The following is a 21,822-nucleotide window of genomic DNA, read 5'->3' on the forward strand; positions in this document are numbered from 1 at the left end:
AGAATGGCACATAAGCGCAGGAAAAGATGTTCTCCATCATTAGTCATTAGGGAAATCTACCCAGACCACAGTAGATAGGACTGCACAGCGACCAGAATCCTACAATGAAAAAGGCAGACAATGCCGGGTGCTGGTAAAAATGTGCACAACTGAACACGTTGCAGGTGAGCATGCACAATTGTGCAGCCACAATGGAAAAGCCTGGCAGTTCCTCAAAAAGTTAAACATATCCCAACCATACACCCCAGGAATCCCCACTCCTAGGTATTTGCCCAAGAAAAATGAAAACGTCTCTTAAAAAAAAAAATCCGTATGTGAATGTTTATAGCAGCTTTATTTGTAATAGTCAAAAAAACAAACAATCCAAATATCCATCAACTGGTGAATAAGAAACCTGGTACATCCATAAAACAGAATACTACTACTTAGCGATAAACAGGAATCAACTACTTATGACACGAAACATGGATGAATCTCTAAAGCATTCTGCTAAATTTCAAAAAAGACAAAAGGCTCTAACTCTTATATCCATTTCTACAATGCTGTGGAAAAGGCAAAACTCAAAGGACAGAAATCTGCTCTAAGGGGTTGCAAGGGGCTGGGGTTGGGGGAGAAGGGACTGACCACAAAGAGGGAGGAGGTCTCAGGGTGATGGACATGTTCTATTATGTAACTGCGGTAGTCATTAGATGACTGGATGAATTTGCCAAAATTCACACTGTATGCTTAAAAAGGTAAACTTCACTCAGTTTACTAGAGTTAGTTACACCTCAATAACCCTGTCTTCAGTAAAAACAAAGTTCTTTCAATCTAAAGCATGAATCGGGCATTAATAATCATTTTCTCCTTGTCACACCCAAGTGTAAGCCCCACGCTCCCTTCCACAGCTCAAGGGCCAAGCAGGGGCAGCGAGAGAAAATGGAAGCAAAGTGGCATTGTAGCAGAAGAACGTGATAGGTAGAGTGAAGGAGATGCATGCCAAAATCTTTATGAGAGAACTGTATCAGGTAAGAACTGTGGGGGATAACTTGATATCCATTTAATTTTAATGTCAAGGAATTTATCTTACGGACATTTGCACACAAGCCCAGCATGGCATAATTTTCAATCACAAAGAAGTGGAGACAACTAGCATCCCTCAGTAAGGAGACGGCTAACTATGTTATGGATGTGCAGAGTACACAACTCTATGCAGGGATTCAAAAGACCAAAGGAGCATGAGGGCTCCCCATAACAACACAGAAGTTTATTGAATAAAAAAATTAAGCTGCAGAACGGCACATTATAGTGATTCCGTTAGAAAACATGTTTGCACAGGCGAAGGTCTGGAAGACACAGGCCAGTTGTTAAGTGTTTACACAGAAAGCTTTCGGGAAGAGGCAGGTGTGGCTGCAGGATGCTTGCATGGGGTGAAGGAAGAGTTTTCAATTGTGTACCATTCTCCACTTTTTCCAGTAGACAAATATCACTTTCATGATAAAAATGAGTGAAAATAAAAGTTAAAGAGAAGCAGCACCCCCAGCAACAATGAAGAGCTGCCCGGGGTTTAAGGTAATGGATCCAGATGTCATGCTGCCATCTTCTGGAACAAACAAGCATCTACAGGAGCAACAAAAGATACAGACTTTGTAAGGCAAAATGACAAGTGTCACTGCAGTAAGAAAAGATAAGGCAAGGACAAACTCTTCTGAAGCCCAGTTTCCATTTCAACCATTAATGAAAAGAAACAGCTAAAAACAAGCAAGCATGATCAAACACAGAAATAATTAATTTTTCACAAATCTTAAGATACAAACGAGACAGTGGATAAAACTATATCCAAATTGCTTTGATTCCTCAGACCTCTTTTTTAAAAAAACTGCCTATTTGTTATTTACAAATATCAACAAAACATTTATAAGGACACATCCTGAAACCAACAAAATGCATCAAGTGTTTACATTTTTAACTGGAGATGCCAGAAAACAAGAATTTTACATTTGAAAGCTCAAGCCAAAAAATCCCACAGATCAAATGTTTCCCTCATCCTCATTAGCACATTTTGAGGAATAAAACATAGCATGTGAAATTCTTAAAATTCAAATACAACTGAGATCATACATCATCATACAGCAAAAAGGGGAGGAAAAAACGATCCGTAGTTTTAGCCTTCACATTAACCAAGAACAAAAAGCTTTTAAAAAAACAAAGCCCTTAACACTGCATGTTTCTGAAAAGTTTTTACTCTTTTCTTTTTAAATTACCAAAACCAAAAAGCTCCGGTTTTTTTGGGAGGGGGGCAGGTGGCGGGGGGGATTGTTTTCAGTGATAGAGATTTGCCAACCATACCAAACTATAAACCGGGCGAAAAAAGCCCATAAATAATTTACGTGTAAAGATAAAAGAATTTTTTAAACAATCCACCCTTTAGCAGAAGAAATTGGGGATCACTTTTGAGTGTTAATGTAAAATACATTTAGTCTTTAGCAGCAGGACTTCCAGACCTATTGGTGCCAAGAAGGTAACAAATAGTCTCTCTCTGAGGCGGGGGAAATGGGCGCTCAGCAGGAGCTTTCTTCCCTGTTGGGTTATTTATAGAGAGCTCTATTTGTTAACATGTTTCTGCTATCAGGGAGAGGGAGAGTTTAATGATTTAAAGGATTTCAAAGACAATTGTTTAATGATATAATGATTTATGTGCATTCACAAATTCCAGATATACAGCAATTTAGATTTTCAAACTGCTGTCATCAAAACAGTGATAGGAGAGGCCACTGCTGAAATATAACTGGAAAATCCAAAACAAGTGATAGTACTTGATATTGTGAAATAAAGAGAACTGCTGGAAAAGAGCATGTTAAAAAAGACCACCACCAACTTCATGTGAAGTAAAGAATTTTCCAGGGCCCTTTCTTATGAGTTTCTGGATTAAAAAAAATTTTTTAATGGAGAACCACGAATTAAATCCCAAATTGCTAATTTGGGATTTCTTGGAATAAATCCTAAATGTGACTAATTGGAATGATCTGGAAGATCATTCAACTAAACTGTTCTGTTTTCACCAAAAGCAATCCTGCACCTCCCAGCTCACAAAGCATGTAAGAATCTTGTTTGAAGGACAAAATGCTTTTACCTTAGTTATTTATAAACTATATATTCATTTTCTAATGCTAGATTTGTAATATTCTTATTGAAAGAAAACTCCAAAATGTCATGTTTAAGTTGTGATTGTAACCTATTATTATACAATTTTCATTTGAGACAAAGTAAATCATTAAAGCTTCTCAACTTTAAAACAAGTCTTATGATTTCCATCTTTCCTGTTAACATTTATAACCAGGTTTTTTTGGGGGGGCAGCATTTTAAAACACATCTTTTCTCATTTTCTAACAGTGTTTAACCTTGTATTACCTTCAATTTTTGTAAAATTACATTAATTCTATCATTTTGTTTTTTAAACTCTTCTCCTGCAGACAGAATGAGTCAATCCTAAAAGACAGTTGATGTTTTTTACAAGAGACTCTAAAGCTTCAGCAAACATGTACTAATGTGAAAGCTTCAGTAAGTATGTACTATGTGGGGAGAGAAGAACATTTTAATAGAACATTTCCCCCTTGAATGAAGAAATTCACTTATTTCTACTTAAAAATAGGTTCAACTCAAATGATTTTATTTGAAACTTTTAAAACGCCGAAGTTGAACAAAGGATAAGAAGCAGAATGAAAGGATCTTTTAAGCACGGACAGTTACCTTCTCTGCGGTCACATGCTCTGTAGGAAATGTCAGTCACTGCTTTAGTTCCCAGACATGTCCCACTCTTTCGAAGTCCTTTAGAGAGCTCTCTCCCTTCTGGCTGAAAGAGGTTCTTCTTTTGTAGCACTTGGACTGAGTTGTATCTTCCGAATTTGCGAGTGTAGACATACAGAGGCTCTTCCTCCTCTTCCCAGGTAAACGGGAAAAACCGGCAGCAAAGCCCTCCTTGTTTTCTTTACCTGATACGGGGAGCGACAGACTTGGTTTCTGTCCAGAAGACACAGTTTCTTGAGAGAGGGACAGGCTTTCAAATCCTCTGCTGTCAACCGTACATATTGTTCTCCTTTTCATTCTTTGGGAAGTGCAGGATGTGGAAGGAAATGGAAGTGAAATCCATACAAGCCCTTCATCTTCCAAATCTTTCCGTAGCCTTGTGCTACGTCTTACTTTTGTTTCGCTATTTGTTCTCTGGAAGGTTTGCTCTATGGAGGCTGACAAATCTTTATACAGTTCAGAATTTTCTAAACCAATTTCTAGAGAGCTGCTCACTATGTAGGGAGGTTTGTGATTTCCATTTTTCTCCAAATATAAACTCTGGCCGTCGGAATAACACATAGAGCGTCTTCTATGCATCTTTTTTCCACCACTCACACCAGTGCTACTTTGACCTTCTATGGAGTTTCTTCCCAAACCCGCACTCGGACTTTTACTTTCTTTTACATGGCCACTTAACACCTCTTCATTTTGTAAGTCAGACGATAAGCGCATGGGCTGCACTTTTCCTCCGGTAGCTATTAAAAAGTCATCCTGTTTTTCACACTTTATGTTTACATCTTCTGAAATCTTAAAGATTTGAAAAAGGTTTTCCACGTTTTGACCGGCAGCAGCCAATTCCCGGCACGGCAGGATAGCACTGGATTCTGCATCATCTGATGCCAGGGTCTCTGCGGTCACAGGAGCACAAGAAACATGACTGCTTTCACTCTCAGGGCCAGCTCTCAGTCCATTTTCGCCTTCCGACTTAATCTCAGCTTTTAGAATAGTTTTACGTTCATTAGTTGCTACGGCACTTATATTTAAATCTTGATCTAAAGTAGCGTTAATAAGCGACAAGGAACTTTTTGTGTAAGAGCTGCAGAATGCAGACAGATAGTATTTATTAAAGCCTTGATTCATCTGCAAATCTTCTGGGTTCTGGGGCAAAAGAGTCTTTCTTTTAGGAAGCTTCGCTTCTTCAAGTTCACCGTTGGAGTTGAAATCATCTAAGGGCATGGACATAAGTTTAAATCTCACTAAAAAGTAACAATGGAAATCAAACAGGTGCCATAGCGTATTCTGTGTTTTAGGCTTTCAAAACTCACAAGACTTACAAATGCTACGCTGTACTTGCCACCATCTGTCATCCTGCTCTTCCTTTTTTTTAGTTCTTCCCCAAGCCACAGGTTAAGAAAATATGTATTTAATACATGAGTGAATAAAGTACATAATCTCAGACCATGAAACTGAGAAGTGTATCTCAAATTGCTTCCTCTATTCTAATGTACTTTCCACACTCAATTAGCATGAGGCAGTCACTTTTCCCATTTCCCGAAAAACGAATTACTGAAAATGGGCACCACCGTCCTTCCGCAAATTTTCTAGCTATGTTTCCCCAGAAATAGAGAAAAGAAAACTTGGAATTCTGGGGGATCCGAGGATTTAGCCGAAAGGGTGTTTTTGAAGACACTTAGGTCTTATGCCCTGTGTTAAAAATTTTAATATGATTTAAACAGCACTGTACTCTCAAACGGAGCTATGTTTGTTTCAACATTCTAGAAGTCTTCCCCTTCCACCTCAATCTGACTAAAAGACTCCAGGAAGACATGCCATGTGGAGGCAGTCCTGTGGGTTTGACACACTGCATCACATCACACAGGTGAACGAAACATCATCAATGTTTTAAAGCTATGTAACACAGCCTTAAATAAATACATCTTTTTTTTAAAAAAAGATGTATTTATTTATTTTGAGAGAGTGAGAATGAGAGAGAGAGAGAGAGAGCATGAGAGGGGGGAGGGTCCGAGGGAGAAGCAGACTCCCTGCTGAGCAGGGAGCCCGATGCGGGACTCGATCCCAGGACTCCAGGATCATGACCTGAGCCGAAGGCAGTTGCTTAACCAACTGAGCCACACAGGCGCCCTTAAATAAATACATCTTAAAATAAATTTTTTTAAAAATGGGGTGCCTGGGTGGCTCAGTCGGTTAAGTCTCCAACTCTTGATTTCAGCTTAGGTCATGATCTCAGGGTGGTGAGATGGAGCCCCAGGTCAGGCTCCACACTCAGCAGGAAGTCTGCTGCAGATTCTCTTCCTCTCCTTCCCTCCCTGCCCCTCCTCCAGCTCCCACGTGTGTGCGTGCACACACTCTCTCCATTACTTCATGATCTGGGTACTTAAAATCAGGTCACGAAAGGCAGAGATTAGCACAGGGTCCACTCAGTGGCAACCAACTAATATGCCAGTTGGGCTCTTTATACAACTTTAAAAATCGATGTTTATGTATTTTTCATGGAAATGACATGCTAGAGAAGAAAGGTAGGGGACAGGGATAGAGGGAGGAAGAGAGACAGAAAGGGACAGGGAAAAATGGAAAAGGAGGGAAGCAAGATTTTGCTTTAAACCCTTATAACAGATGATACCGCTGGTGATAGATACAAAATCCTTCAGGTATTTTTAAAAAAAAAGAAATTCTCTAGTAAGATGCAAGATGGAAAACACATACTAATAGTCATTGTTTAAACATCTTTGGAAAAACTCCGGTCAGGAACTGGAGATATAATGAAGTAAGACTTAGTTTTCAGTCTCAAGGGGACTGCAGTTTGTAGGGGAGGGAGGTAGACGGCACATTACAAACTTGATGGTAAAGGTGTAATGCGAACAAAGACTTTTCCTGGAAAGGCAGCTGGCACAGCTAAATCTTCAAGGATAAGCAGCATTAGGCCAGATTAAAAAGAGGCGGGGTGGCCAATCCCCTGCCCCAGGACAAGCACATAAAGAGACTGGGGAAGGAGCCCAGGGGCTGGAGCAGCTTGTGCGTGATGATGGGCTAGCAGGGGTTTGTTTAAACTCTGTGCTTTCCGGAAGTTGAGAAGTAGGTAGAAGCCAATAGTCTAGGGTGGCATATACCTTATTCATCCTTGGATCTATTATAAATCCTACATATATGTTGCAAATGGAATGCAGGCTCTAAATCTCTGATGACTGACAAACACGCCTATTTTTAAAATTATTCTATACAAAATGAACACACCGAATGAATACATACTCTTATTAATTTCAGCATGATTTTAGTGAATTTTAAAACTCAGCCATTATAAAACAGAAGCAATTCCAATTTTTATCTAACCAGTATGTCAAGTGACTTAATCTTTGCCTTTCAACAAAACTGTTTCAAAGTAATCCAGTTCAATTTATAAATGTTATTTCTAGTAGATGCTTAGCAGTGCCAACTCTACTGAAACATCACAGGGCAAGTATTTTTTTTTTTGTCCTTAATTATAAAAGATTTATCTATTACTGAGCCATCACCTTGTTTACTCTTCATGATGGACCATAACACTACACAGAATTCATTTGAGCAGAATGCTATAAAAACACATTAAAATGATTTAAAAAGAAAAAAGGATGGAAGGAAATTATTTCCCCTAAAACTATATGCACTCTCTTGTGTCTTAGTTTCTCTGGAGAGAGGGTCCAGAGCTCCTATCAGATTCTGAAGAGGGTAAAATTTACGAACTATTGCTTCCTTAACTTAAAATTCTCATGGTAATAGGAGGGAAGGTTGCTATTTTTATTTGTATGCTCTTTAATAGTGAATGGGAAAAAGGGAAAGAGGGTGCAGCAGCAAGAAAGTGGCAGAGAAGATAAAACAGCAACAGGACAAGAGCAGGGTACCTGAACACAGCCTGTCGCTGCCTGGAGTGGGAGGCATTATCTCGGAGAGCTCAGGCAGCTCGGGGATAGGACTGAGGAGCGGCTTCTTCGAAGCAAGGTCTCTTTCCCCGTATAAAGACTTCTGAACGCTCTTCTTTCCCTTTGCTTTCTTCTTCCTGCAACTTTTTAAAGCCTGTGAAATGTATTAAAATGCCGTAATTGGGAAAGATGTCACACCATATACAATTTTGGCCCTTTAATTAATTCTTAACGAAAAACCTGAGACCAGTTAGGCCATTTAAAATGTTAGAAATTCTGAGTCAGGCGTGGGGGGCTGGGTAGCTTACACAGAGTCAAAGAGAATATGAAGCAGAACTCAATTTACAGATGCTATGGTAATCAATGGTCTACATTTCCACAAAACATTTGCCAAAGTAAGTTCTGGGTGAGTGAAAGACAGATTAGATGCTGTAGAGTTGACAGACTTAAGACGTGAAGATATTTTTTAAGTAGGATACAGTTAGGCTGACCCGCGATTAACCTAGGATGAGCTATCTACTGGAAGCTATGGGAGATTGTCTTCTGCTCAGAGGTTTGGAAGAAGAAACAACAGTTGTATACATAAAAGTTAAAGATAACACAAAGCTAGCTGAGCTGCTTTCTAACAACAGATGATTTAATCAAGATTAAAATGAATAGGTCAAAATAAGATGGGCTAACGAGCACAAGTAGAAGATGATGGACAATGGTCTGGTGATAACTGATGGAAAACACGTGGGTTTCTATAAAAATAAAAACTGTTCTAATAATATCTAGAATGTAGTATTAAATTCAGTTTTGACTGCCATGTTAGCAACTGAGAACTAATGTTCACTGTTAAAAAAAAGTTTCACACGGAAAGGACCTCAGGGAAACTCAAACATCGTATTGTTATGAGCAAAAAGAAACACACTCTATGTGATAATATTGGAGAGAACCAGACTTTAGGTCAACATAAGGAACATGTTTTTAGCAATTAAAACTGCCAGAAAATAGAATCTATTCAAACATTTATTGAGAAACCACTATGTACAGGTATTAACTGGCAAGATAGAAAACAAAAACCAAACAGGATGTGGTCTTTAGAGGGCTCCCAGTCTAACAGCAAGTAACTGTAATACATACAAACCATGACAGACTCTATATGGACCGAGATGAGTATCTGGCCTACAGGGGGCTTTCAAGACTGCTTCATAAAGCAAGCAAGGCCCTTGTATGCAATGAGTATGAGTCTGAAAAGAATGAAGTTTCACTGCATGGTGATTCAGGGAGTGACAACATTTGATTTTACATTTAAGAAAGATCATTTGGGTGAAAGCACAGAAACTAATGATGTGAAAGAGTGGATGATATTCAAGAAGAGTACAAAAATGGCACAGAACTGTATGTTCCTGGAGATATCTATAGATATCCTGTAAAAACAAAACAAAATAAAACATTCCATGGAAAAATAATTTTAGAACTGTACAAGATAAATGTTCCTCTTGGTGATTTACAATATACATTTAACATTAAATTCTCTGAGAAGTCCTCAGTATAAATAATCTCCATACACACTAGGAAAATGCTGGGTTAACTATTTTTCCATGAAAATTTTTTTTTTTTTATGGAACATCTGTTGACATTCCACGGAACAGTTGGGGAATCGACAGCTTGGTCAATGGATATGGAAACCAAGAGAAAAATCTTAACTTGGGCTCCACGATGAGATGCAAAAGAGAATATTTGACCTCTGGTGCTGGATGCCTGACTCTACTACCTAACAGCCTTACGATCTTAGGCAAGTTACTTCACCTCTGTACCTCCTCCTCCTCCTCTGCAGAATCAGAACCACACCAGCACACACCACAGATAACAGCAGTGAGTATTAAGTTAAAGTTAGTTAACATAAGTGAAATGGTTAAAATAAGGCTTGAGCCATATACAGAAGAGCTATGTGTCAGCTTTCTTGTTCTTGTAAATTCTCGTGTTTACTTATTGGTTCCATTTTGAGTTCTTATAGCTAGCTCCATCTCTCTAAATAAGAGGCTCATAGTGTTGTATTTTTAACTTTCTATAACGGAAAATTTAAACACACAACAGGTAGAACAGTATATTGAGCCCCAGGTACCCATCCTCTAGCTTCAAGAATTACTAACATATAGAAATCAGGATTCATTTATAATCCCCTTCCCTCAGATTATTTTAAAGCAAATCCCAGGCATTACCCCATTTTGTGTGAAAATCCTGCAGTGTCCTTAGGAGACAGAGTTCCTTTTTTCATTCCATAATAAAATGAAACCTTTTATTACCTGGCATTGTATTTTATTGTTGATTTTTCCCCTTTTACAATGCCATTTCCCCCAGTTTTATTGAAATATAATTGACAGATAAAATTTAAGGTATATAATGTAATGACTTGATATATGTATATACTGCAAATTGATTACTTTTTTAAATAACAACAAATACCATTCACTACTTCTAAGCCTTGACAGAGCTAGGAAATCCTTTTAAAGGAAAAAAAAAACAACATGAGTCAGTACTGATGTTTCCAATTCAAATGCAGCCTAACAAAGTTCTGAATTTGAATTTTTATTTTTTATCTAATGGTAAAGTCTGGATTCCTAATGACAGTTAAAATAAAACACACACACACACACACACACACACACACACACACACACACACACACACACACACACACAAGAAGCTAACTACTGATACATGCAACAACCTGGATAAATCTTCAGAGGATTATGCTGAGTGAAAGAAGCCAGTCCCAAGAAGTCACATAGAGTGTGATTACATTTACATAACATTCCGAAAATGACAAAATGAAAGAAATGGAGAACAGATTAGTGGTTGCCACTTAAGGTGGGGAAAGGCATGGGAAGTAAGCAGGGCTACAAGAGGGCAAGAGGAGACCGCTGTGGCAATGGAAATGTTCTGTATCTTGACTGTGCTGGCATTTTTCTGTGTGATATTGTCTAAATTTTACAGGTCATCACTGGGGGAAACTGGGTAGAGGGTACCTGGGAAATCTCCGTAATTCTTGTTACAACATCCTAACATCTAAAATGATCTCAAACAGCTTAGACACAAAGAACAAAGACAGCAATTTTCCCTATTATTTCCTCAGAGATCAAATTTCTCCAATTGGTCCATAAATGTCTTTTTACAACTATTCAAATCAGGATCCCAATAAGGTCCTTACACATTCCATTTGGTTGACAGATCTTTTAATATATGGTTCTGGTTTTTTTCCCTCACCATTTATTTGATGAGTAAACTGAGGCACTTGTCTCAGAGAATTAGCCAAACTCTGGATTTGGTTGACTGCAATTAAGGCGTCTTTATTTTCCTCTCTCCCCTACACTTCCTACAACTGGTCATTAGATCTAGGCTTGATTAGATTCAGCTTTGATTTTTGTTTTTTGCAAAGAGCATTTCATGATGCCTGTAGACGTCCTCATTGCACTGGAAGGACCCTGTTATCTCCCCTGTGACACTGTGATTGACTGGTTGGGCTCAGGTGTTCAGTCCAATCCATCCATTCTGGCTCCCACATCAGCCTTCTACTTCATGATCAACAACTTCCATGAACGTGTCTTTTTTATTTATTAGCAGAAATTCTCCTATAAATAACTTTCCCTTATCAATGATTTGCTTCCCTGAAACAGAATTCCCGTATTTTCCAGTTTTCACAAAAATGAGTTGGTGTCCTAGACAGCTTCTAAGGTGACCTTTAAGATTTTTTAACTATTATGAAGTGTTTTTTCATATTTGAAATATGTTTCAACCCACTGCAATTATTTTTTTTTAAAGGATTTTATTTATTTGACAGAGAGAGCGAGAGCACAAGCACAGGGAGAGGCAGAGGGAGAGGGAGAAGCAGGCTCCCTGCTGAGCAGCAAGCCTGATGCGGGGCTTGATCCCAGGCAGACATTTAACTTAGACTGAGCCACCCAGGCATCCTGCAATTGTTATTAATGAGAGTCACACTGTCCCACATTTGGTGAGTGGAGCCCCTTCGAGATGGTTTGAGGTCCTTCCCTGTAGCCCCAGTGGTTTCTTAAGCGTCCTTTATTGCACACCGGTACCAACTCAGGCTCGTTTCCTACATGTGCTGTTCATAAACCTGAAAGCAGCCATCTCACACTGGAACCTTGATCAGTTTTAGTTGAAAATGGTATTCAGAAATGGCAACCTAGGGACCCGGGGTGCGCGCTGCTTCTAAGCCTTGAAAGAGCTAGGAAATCTTTTTAAAGGAAAAAAACATGAATCCATACTGATGTTTCCAATTCAAATGTGGCCTAACAAAATTCTGAATTTGAATTTTTATTTTTTGTCTAATGGTAAAGTCTAGATTCCTAATGACAGTTAAAAAAAAAAAAACCCACAAAAATCTTTATTTTCTTTATTCTAGATTGCACTCCTCTCTCAATAGGAATCTTCATGCTGTTTAAGCTCACTCTCTCTTCAGTCACTCTTGTCCTTAGGATGCTTTCCACAAGGAAAGTTCTAGGTTTGAAAGAATTCTTTGTGAGGTTAAGTCACCAACTTGATACCCAGATTAATTTGTTTCATTTTATTTCCAATTTTTAAGGACCATTCTCTTTTTCATAATTTTGACTTGTTTCATAGTCATGTATAACCCTGACACAGTTCAATGTCAAAAGTACAAAACATGCTCAATGAAGTCCAGCTTTGAGGCCTTCCTAGTGCCTCCTCTGTCCCCTCTCCCTAGAGGTAATCAGTTGTTTTTGACTTATTTTCCCACTTTTATGAAAAGATTTTATGTGTATGAATATATACGCACATTGACACACACAAACACGTTTAATGTTCCCTATTTTCTTAGATAAAAAATGAATAGATATATTCATTTGTCATATTGGCTGCCATAACAAAACACCACAGACTAGGTGGCTTACACAGCTTTAATCTCTTTTCTCAGTTTTGGGGGCTGGAAGTCCAAGATCAAGGTGCTGGTAGGGTTGGTCTCCTCTGAGGCCTCCCTCTTCAGTGTGCAGATGGCCACCTTCCTGCTGCCTCTTTACATGGTCTTCTCCCTGGGTGTGTGCACACTTAGGGTCTCCTTTTGTGTCCAAACTTCCTCTTATAAGGACACAAGTCAGACTAGAGACCATCCCAACGGCCTCATGTTAACTCAATCACCCAATCAAAGGCCTTATCTCTAAACATAGTCACATTCTGAGGTGCTGGAGGTTAGGGTTTCAATGCAGAAGTATTTTGGGGGCAGGGTGGGGGTGGGATCACAATTCAGTACCAAGAAACCTACTATAATACGTTATTTTACACATTTTTTTTTTCACTTAACAGTACATCCTGGCATCATCCCATCACTGCAAATTCTCTTCACTATTTTCCACAGCTGCAAAATACTTTGTCAACACACCACAGTTTATTCAACCAGTCTCATACTGACGGACATAGTTGTTTAGTTTTTTTTGCATTACAGAGGGTATTGCAAAAAATAACTTTGTCCATATGCCTTTTTGCATTTTGTCATTGGATCTGAGACAGATTCCCAGACGTGAGATTGCTGAGCCAAAAGGTAAATTTGTTTCTTTTCATCAACTTTTAAAATATATCTTGAACCCCTGACCTGTAAAGATAATCATAATGACAGCTGTAGTGCTTGCTATGGTCAGGCACTGTTCTAACCATTTTACAAGCATTAACTCATTTAATGCACACAACAAGCTTATAAATTAAGTACCGTTATTACCTTTATTTAAAAACCAATAGAGAAATCAAGAATCTTGCCTGCCATTCCACTGGTAGGAGGCGGTCAAGCCAGAATTTAGAACCTAGGATGTCTGGCCACAGAACGTGCACTGTTAACCCCTTATACCGAATGCTAACACCCTCACTGACATCTTCTCTACCCACTTTTCATCTTCTGCTAGTAGCTACATTTAGACCGTCGCGCACAACAATCAAGTTCTTAAAGCTTTGCCCTGAGTTGAAAACAAAGAGCATTTACATTATGACTGTAAACATTTTTCATTGCTCTGCCAAGGACAAAGCTCATCTTCCTTTCCTCTGGCGCCCCCTGTAGGTGACTCCTAGCACTAGAAAACATACTTTTCCTTACACTCCTTTACTGCTTGGAATCACATTTAATGTTTGCTTCGTATTTACTCTAAAACTTTTATACATGGACTTTTATTTTTTATTATATTTTATATAATTACCTTTCTTTTTCTTCTTATATGACACACCTTCCACTTTCTCAACCATGGGTCTTTTTGTTTTTCTCTCCAGAGACCATATATCCCTGGAGCACCCTTTCCTCTTGCTCAAATTGGGACTGGCTGCTTTTTAAGGCTGGCTGAACAACCATGTTCAGAGACTTCCCTTGCACTTCTCTCCTGTATTATTAGATTCGCTGTGTTCTGAATCCTTAAGCTTACTTCCTCAGTTTGCTAGAGTATCTCCTCCAATAATACCCAAAGAAAAAGTTTGAGTCCCTGAGTGTCTAAATGTCTTTATTTTTTCTTTTACACTTAATTGAATTTGGCTGGGTTCATAATATTGGGCTGAAATCAAGTTTCATTCAAAACTTTAAAGGTCCTGTTCAATTACCTTTCAGCATTCGCACTGCTGGTAAACTTGGTACTACTCAGATTCTTGTTTCTGGGAGGAAAAGTCCACTTTTCTTGTTCTCCTTATTGTTCAATTTCATACTGACAGGCTGAAGTCCTGGTCTTTTTTTTTTAATTGTACTAGGCTTTCAGTAGGCCCTTAGAACCTGAAGATTCCTTTCTTCCACTATTAGAAATCCCCTTCTTTTGACAATTTCTCCCATTCTATCTTCGTGTTCTTTCTGAGATACCTAGTCTCCTAGATTCAACTTTCATGTCTCTTATTACTAGCTTGTTTCTCTTTTGCTCTACCTTCTGGGAGACTTTCCTTTATTCTCTAGTCCAACTACTAAATTTTACATATTTATGAATATTTCTCCCTCTGCTCCTTTTTTATAGCAGCCTCTTAGTTCTATGCAGATAATATTTTCTTAAATCCGAGTATGTCAGGTTTTTTTTTAAATAAAGTTTCCTTCCATTCCCAGAATAATCTCTCTTTCTGGGGTCAGTTTTTCAACTTTTAAATATTGATCTATCATCTCTTCTTTCTACTCAGTTGTCTGATTTTACAGAAGACTTCATAAATTGGTCTGAGAGTTTCCTCTGCTTTCCAGCTTCATCTCTTTCCGGCAGGGAAATTCTACTGGCAACTCTGTGCAGGGTGGGGCAGGGCAGAATGGGGAGTCTCATCTGTAGGCTTTGCTTGAGGGCAAGAGCAGGCTGTCAAGACGATGGGACTTTCCAAATGCCAGAATGAGGGCCTTCACCTACATGACAACAGCTGTTCTGAGATGGGAGAACATGGCAGGACAGGGGGTGGGGTGCCAACTGGTACAAATTGTCTCATATACAGAACTTCAGTTATTCTGTTTTCCATTACCACTTCCCACTCTCATCTTCCACTGGACTTGCCAACACTGGGCCCAGAGTCTCCTGGGATCACGCAGTGTGCAGGCTGGTTCCCAATGCCTCTCTAACTCCCTCTGAGCGCATCCTGGGCTATAAATCTACCTCTTTCATCTGTCAATGTGCCCTCATCCACTTTTTCTTCCAGAGAGTCACTGAAGGCTGTCATCTGTTGCTTAACAACCCTGCTCCCTTCCTTCCTCTTCTCACTGCTGAGTCTAGTCTTTATTATATCAATTATTTTAATTCCATGGGGTCCTGGGAGGGGTTGGAACAAACCTTAACGCTCAATCCTCCTTGAACCTTCTGGTTATTGATTTTATGTCAAAAAGTACGTGTACATTCTTTGTAGCAGTGTTTTTTAAAGAGTCTGAAGAAAACCAATTTCTGATGCAATAATAAAGGTGTATGCACATTTTTTAACTTACGTGTATTTTTTTCAGCAAAGGGATCTTTCAAAGGAGTGTGATCTAAAAGAGGGATTGAACCAGAAAAACTTCCAGTTTCTTCTGGCTTTGCAGACTTGCAGATGTTTGGGCCATGTTTAAGCCAGTTTCTGTTTCATGGAACAGGATGGAAGTTTACTGACTGTTTTTTTTGGGGGAGGGGATGGTTTGGGGTAAAATTGAGGAGTTTAGTTTTGGAAAAGTCGATAGCTGAGGTGCTTGTAGGATGGGTTAAGAAGTCTAGTAGGCCATTAATCATGTTTATAGATCAGAAAGATCTGGGACACATCAACCATGCCGCCTATGACATCACCCGGAAAATACACAATTTAGAAAGGCAAAGAGTAGAACTCTGGGTAATACAGACAAAGGCTGGGTGGAAAAAAAATAAACCTTTAACGGAGACTGTAAAGGGATGCTCTCAGTTTTGTCAAATGCTGCTGAGGTGGCAAGGAACCACGAGATCTCAAAAGCTGTACTAGCTTTTAGTCACTAAGTTACTCAACACCTTGGGAAAACAATTCAAGTGAAGAGATGGAAAGTGAGACCAGACTTCAGGTCTTATCTGAAGCTATGACTGCCATCGGAGCACCTGTGAGTCTCTCTAGGAGCAACACTGGATGGGAGAGGGAGTGGGGGTGGATTAATCCAGAGGTGAAGTGGAATGAAAGGGATGGAGAACGGGCATTACTGATAAGAGGTGGTGAAACAGATCAGGCAGCTCCGGGTGAACAAGGAAACGCAGGAAACGACGGGATATCTGAAGGCTGGAGGGTATGCAGAGGGGCCAGAAGATCGTTAGTACTGAAACAGGTATGTGAGGGAGTGAGAATGCTGGCTGGAGAGGCAGCTGGGGGCAGTGAATGGGACACAGAAGTGTGGACTATTAAAAGTGGGCAGGTCTTAGGGACCAACAAGCTGTGGGGAATGGCAGAGGAAGGTCTGGATCACTGAAGTGGCCGAGGTCCAGTGACCGAGTTAAGGTGCTAGATTGGCTATCCATAAAGAGATCATGAAGTCCCCCTGAGCCAGAACAGGCCTTGAAGTGTCGAGGAAGATGAAGAACCAGTTTCTAAATTCTTCCTCAAATATGGGAAGAGATCCAGCCCCTGACAGAAGTAAAGACAAACAAGGGGCAGATGGCACACTCATCTTTGTCTAAGAAATGAGAGGGTTCCTTTCATAGGGTGAGGTTAGATTCGATTCAAAGGTAAGAATTTAACATTTGAGTGCTGATGTTTTACTGTGCTAAATGTACATAATACAATGAAGATATAAAAATGGTTCTCGGGTAATCACAGCTGAGTATATAACTGCCTCTGGCCCTTTCTATTCTATGATGATTTTAATACTCTTGGTCTAATGTTAACTAGAAAAATTTTGTTTCCATGCTTTCCTAATCATACAACAAAGAAATGTACCACTTCTACCCTTATTATATCTTTAAACACACACTTACCTGATTCTTTTTAGGAAGTACCCCTCCTGTGCGCTTCCTTTCCTGAGATTTCCTCCTAGTAATTTTCTTTTCTTTACAAGGCTGAGCTTCTCTATTAAGTAAGTTGCAAACATTCTCTTCTGCAAAAGTGATCAATTGCTATAAAGAAAATTCAAAGGAAGGATACCATAAAACACAAGCAAGTGCATTTTGATTTATGTTTCTCACACTTATTTTCTTTCCCACACTGCTTCTACATTTTCTATCCCAGTTCCTTTTAATTCACAAATTCCATTAGAAGTACTTTATTTTTTTAAAGATTTAATTTATTTATTTGACAGAGAGAGAGAGACGGTGAGAGAGGGAACACAAGAAGGGAGAGCAGGAGAGGGAGAAGCAGGCTCCCCGCAGAGCAGGGAGCCCGATACGGGGCTCGATCCCAGGACCCTGGGATCATGACCTGAGCCTAAGGCAGATGCCTAACGACTGAGCCACCCAGGCGCCCCCGTTAGAAGTACTTTAACCATCTTAAACTTGAATGGGGGAGAAGAGTAACTACCAATTTCTGATCTTATTAAACAGACCCAGAAGCATATGCATTCTGTCCATTATTTTAAGAAAGAAAAAAAATTTTTTAATTAGTTGATTTATTTCTTTATCAAATATTTACTAAGCATCTACAATTTAGGAACTAACTTCTATTGAGTTATGGGTGGAAACATGCATTTAAATTATCTAAATGTGAATTCTAGGTTTATCACCCAAAAATATCAGCTAAAAGCCCCATAATGGTATATTATATATTTATGAATTTAGACAAAAATCCAATTTTATCTAGTTTGATGAAATAGGAAAAGACATGCATTCAATGGGAGTTATGCTCCTACTGAAAAGAGTTAAAACCCAGTGTTAACAGGGCGCCCGGGTGGCTCAGTTGGCTGGGCGACTGCCTTCGGCTCAGGTCATGATCCCGGAGTCCAGGGATCGAGCCCCGCATTGGGCTCCCTGCTCAGCAAGGAGCCTGCTTCTTCCTCTGCCCCTACCCCCCTCTCATGTACACTCTCTCTCTCTCTCTCTCTCATTCTCACGCTCTCAAATAAATAAATTAATTTAAAAAAAAACCCAGTGTTAAAAAAAATTAAAAAAGGAAATATTTTTGTAAAAAGATATATTTATGCCATTTTCTGGCTCTGTTAATTACACACTAATTTTTTTTTTTTTTTTTTTACAGATTTTATTTATTTACTTGACAGAGAGAGACAGCAAGAGAGGGAACACAAGCAGGGGGAGTGGGAGATGGGGAAGCAGGCTTCCCGCGGAGCAGGGAGCCCAATGCGGGGCTCAATCCCAGGACACTGGGATCATGACCTGAGCCGAAGGCAGACACTTAATGACTGAGCCACCCAGGCACCCCAATTACACACTACTCTTGTCCACTGTGTACCTCAATAAAATCCATAAAACCACATAGATCCCAAATAAATGTTCCAAACAGATTACCTTCTACATTAACACAAACTCTGAAAGCAGCTTGTTTTATTGTATTTTTCTTCTAACAGAATTAAAATCAAATCAGGAAAAGAGCATTACCATGGGTTATATGCTACATAGGTAAGGTATTAGCTCTCAGTGACATTAATCAAATCAAGATTTTACCCATAATCCTGTGATCATAAAAACAGAAAAAATCTATAGCAAGATTTAAAAACAACTACACTGTGCCAAATATAAACACTTACACTTCTTCTGTTAGAGGCCCGCGTTATTCTACCAACTTTATGGGAGGCTATTTTCTCATGGTTTTTTGAAGAGCTAAAGGTATCAGTTCCTGATGAAGAAGACATAAGCAAAATTAGGGTAGCTAACAAAAAGTTGTAAAAGCCATCATTTTTCAGATATACTGGATACTGTTTTGGATAGGCACCTCTGCTTTTAGCATAATATAATATCTAAACATAAATAATTTAACTACCCAGAATAAATTTTGAGATTCAAAAACGTTTCAGAACTTTAAGTTTACTGAATACCCAGAAACTTTCACTACTTTCCATAGAGAATGCATACTACCCTAACAGATGAAATCACATTACAGTAAATACCATATTTAACTCATGTCCATTTATTCCAAGCTACATCTTGTACAGTGAAATTGCAATAAAGGGAATTAAGATGATCGTGAAAATAATTTTTTTAACTTACAAAATTCAGGTAACTTTTTCATTTAATCACTTTTAATGGTAGAAATGAAAGGCAGTGTAATGTATAAAAGAGCATGGGCTTTGGAACATGACAGACTACACTTCCAGGTTTAGCTCTAACTTCACACTCCAGGTCTTGGATTCTGTAGCAGTGAATCTGGTTTGTGTCTTCCAGCCAACGAGAAGCCACTAAGGGATTTCCGTCAGGGGAGAGACATGAATAATGGTTCCCATGACATCTGTCATCCAAGTCCCGGCTTGCCTTGTCATATCATAAAGACAGGGACTCGAAAAGTACAAGTGCCCAAGAGGCCAACTTAATGTTGGTGAACAATTCTGGACCCTGAAAAATGACCATTGTGGTCCATGTCATTCAGTTGTGCCAACTGTCACCAGGAGCTTACTGTTGACAGGAGTTGAGAGGGCAACTCCACTGTCTGCAGGGACTTGAAAAATGGGGCTACCATCTATGGAAGTTAACTGTGGGTGATTACAAGGTGTGAGACCTGGATGGGCAACAGACCCCCCCTTTTTTTTTTTAAGATTTATTTATTTTAGAGAGAAAGCACACAAGCAGGGGGAAGGGCAGAAGGAGAGCGAGAGAATCTCAAGCAGGCTCTGACTCCCTGCTGAGTCTGGGGCCCTGCACAGGGCTCAATCTTACCACACTGAAATCATGACCTGAGCCAAAATCAAGAGTCAGAAGCTTAACCAACTGAGCCACCCAGGGGTCCCAAGAGACTTCTTATAAGCTTTACTATACTATATGGTTTTTTAAACCAAGCATGCATTGTTATAATAAAATTTTAAAAGGAAATTAAGATTTAGTTTCATATATATACATATTGAAAATGACACTTATCTGGCTTTAAGATAAATAAAAGTTACTACCTGAAAGAGTCTCAGAGATTGAAGACTTACTAAGAGGACTCAGAACTGCAAATGATACCTGAAGAGGTTCTATGTTTTCCTAAACAAAGAAAAACAAGAGTAGAAATTAGACATCCTTAAATTCAGTAGATATGTAACGTACCCTTTTTGTAAGTGGAACTGTAGTAAGCATAGAGATGGGAAATCAATAAAAGATTAAGAAAAAAAGTCAAAGCAAAACAAAGATATTGAATATAAAAATTTTATATTTACTAATCTTTAATGAAACTGTTTACTAACTACAGTCCAACAAATAAAATATTAAATGGAAGTAGCCATAATGATCTATTAATAACTTACTCTTTTGAGTTACTTAAAATCACATGTCCTAATTCTATAGTAAATGGAACATTCCATTAATAAACACAACCTAACATTTCAGTATTATTCAGGGGAACTTCAGGGAAAATGGCAATACAAATGCAGATGTCAAATCTTTTTTTTCCCACATAATTGTCAGTATGATGGTAGCTGTTGGTTTTTCATCAATAAAACTTGTCAGTTTGAAGAAATTTTCTTTAATCACCAATTTGCTCAGAGTTCTTATCAGAAATGACCATATGGTTTTTCTTAATTTGTTAACATGGTGAATTATAGATCGTTTTTCAGATACTCAACCAACCTGGCATCTCTGGGTTAAATCTCACTTGGTCATGATGTATTATGTTCATGAGGCGATAGTTTTCTTATAATGTCTGACTATGGTATCAGGTTAATGCTGACATTTATGAACTGGGAATTACTCTCACCTCCCCAATTTGTTTGAAAGAGTATACATAAAATTAGGTCTTCCTTAAGTGTTTGGTAGAATTCATTAGCAAAATCATCTGGACATGCAGTTTTCTTTGTGGGAAGGTTTTAACTACAACTTAAATTTCTTCAGTTGATATTGGGTTAATGAGGTAATTTATATCTTCTAGTCCAAGATTTGGTTGTTCGTGTTTTTCAAGGAGTGTATCTAGTTTACTCATGTTGTTGAATTTATTGGCATTAAGTTTTTTATAATACCCTTATTATCTTTTTATCTGTATTATCCTTCTAAAACCTGTTAGAATATGTGGTCATGTCACATCTCATTCCTTATATTGGTAATTTGAGTATTTCCCCTTTTTTTCCTCTGAATAGTTTGATTAGAAGTTTACTCATTTATTTTTCTAAAGCACTTTATTTCAATGATTTTTCTCTATTTTTGTTTTTTACTTTATTTCTGCATTTATCTTTCTTAATTCCTGCTGTTTACTTTGGCTTTAATTTGCTTTTATTGGGTTTTTCTTTTTGAGATTTTATTTATTTATTCTACAGGAAGAGACAGTGAGAGAGGGAACACAAGCAGGGCGGGTGGGAGAGGGAGAAGCAGGCCTCCTGCTGAGCAGTGAGCCTGATGCAGGACTCGATCCCAGGACCCCAGGATCATGACCTGAGCCGAAGGCAGATGCTTAATGACTGAGCCACCCAGGCACCCCCTTTTATTAGTTTCTTAAAATGGAAGTTGGGATCATTAATTTGAGATGTCTCTTATGCTGAAATACAGGCTTTAATTATTTCCCTCTAAGCCTGCTTTCGTGCATCCCACACATTTTTGCTGTCGTTCTGTAGTGTTTTAAGGTTTACAGCATACGTGTTTAACTC

General features: G+C 38.8%; 1 protein-coding gene across 6 annotated transcripts in view; it reads right to left on the reverse strand.

The window, feature by feature from the left end:
- Positions 1-269: 269 nt before the first annotated feature.
- The window catches only part of CDCA2 (cell division cycle associated 2), a 49,690-nt gene continuing 28,137 nt past the window's right edge, over positions 270-21,822 (reverse strand). For 5 of the 6 annotated variants that reach the window (XM_073892584.1, XM_073892585.1, XM_073892583.1 and 2 more), the window contains exons 11-15: positions 20,155-20,233; positions 18,805-18,893; positions 17,087-17,224; positions 7,665-7,836; positions 272-4,994 (exon numbers count right to left, since the gene is read on the reverse strand). In XM_073892584.1, coding sequence (XP_073748685.1) covers positions 3,766-4,994; positions 7,665-7,836; positions 17,087-17,224; positions 18,805-18,893; positions 20,155-20,233 — 1,707 coding nt within the window. In that variant the 3' untranslated portion in view covers positions 272-3,765. Of the gene's footprint in view, positions 4,995-7,664; positions 7,837-17,086; positions 17,225-18,804; positions 18,894-20,154; positions 20,234-21,822 lie in introns of all 6 variants that reach the window. The other variant, XM_073892587.1, reaches the window with a different exon arrangement.

Source organism: Callorhinus ursinus, unplaced genomic scaffold (genome assembly GCF_003265705.2).
Source record: "Callorhinus ursinus isolate GAN/ISIS: 27379988/994484 unplaced genomic scaffold, GSC_fseal_2.0 scaffold4, whole genome shotgun sequence".
Taxonomy (NCBI): Eukaryota; Metazoa; Chordata; class Mammalia; order Carnivora; family Otariidae; genus Callorhinus; species Callorhinus ursinus.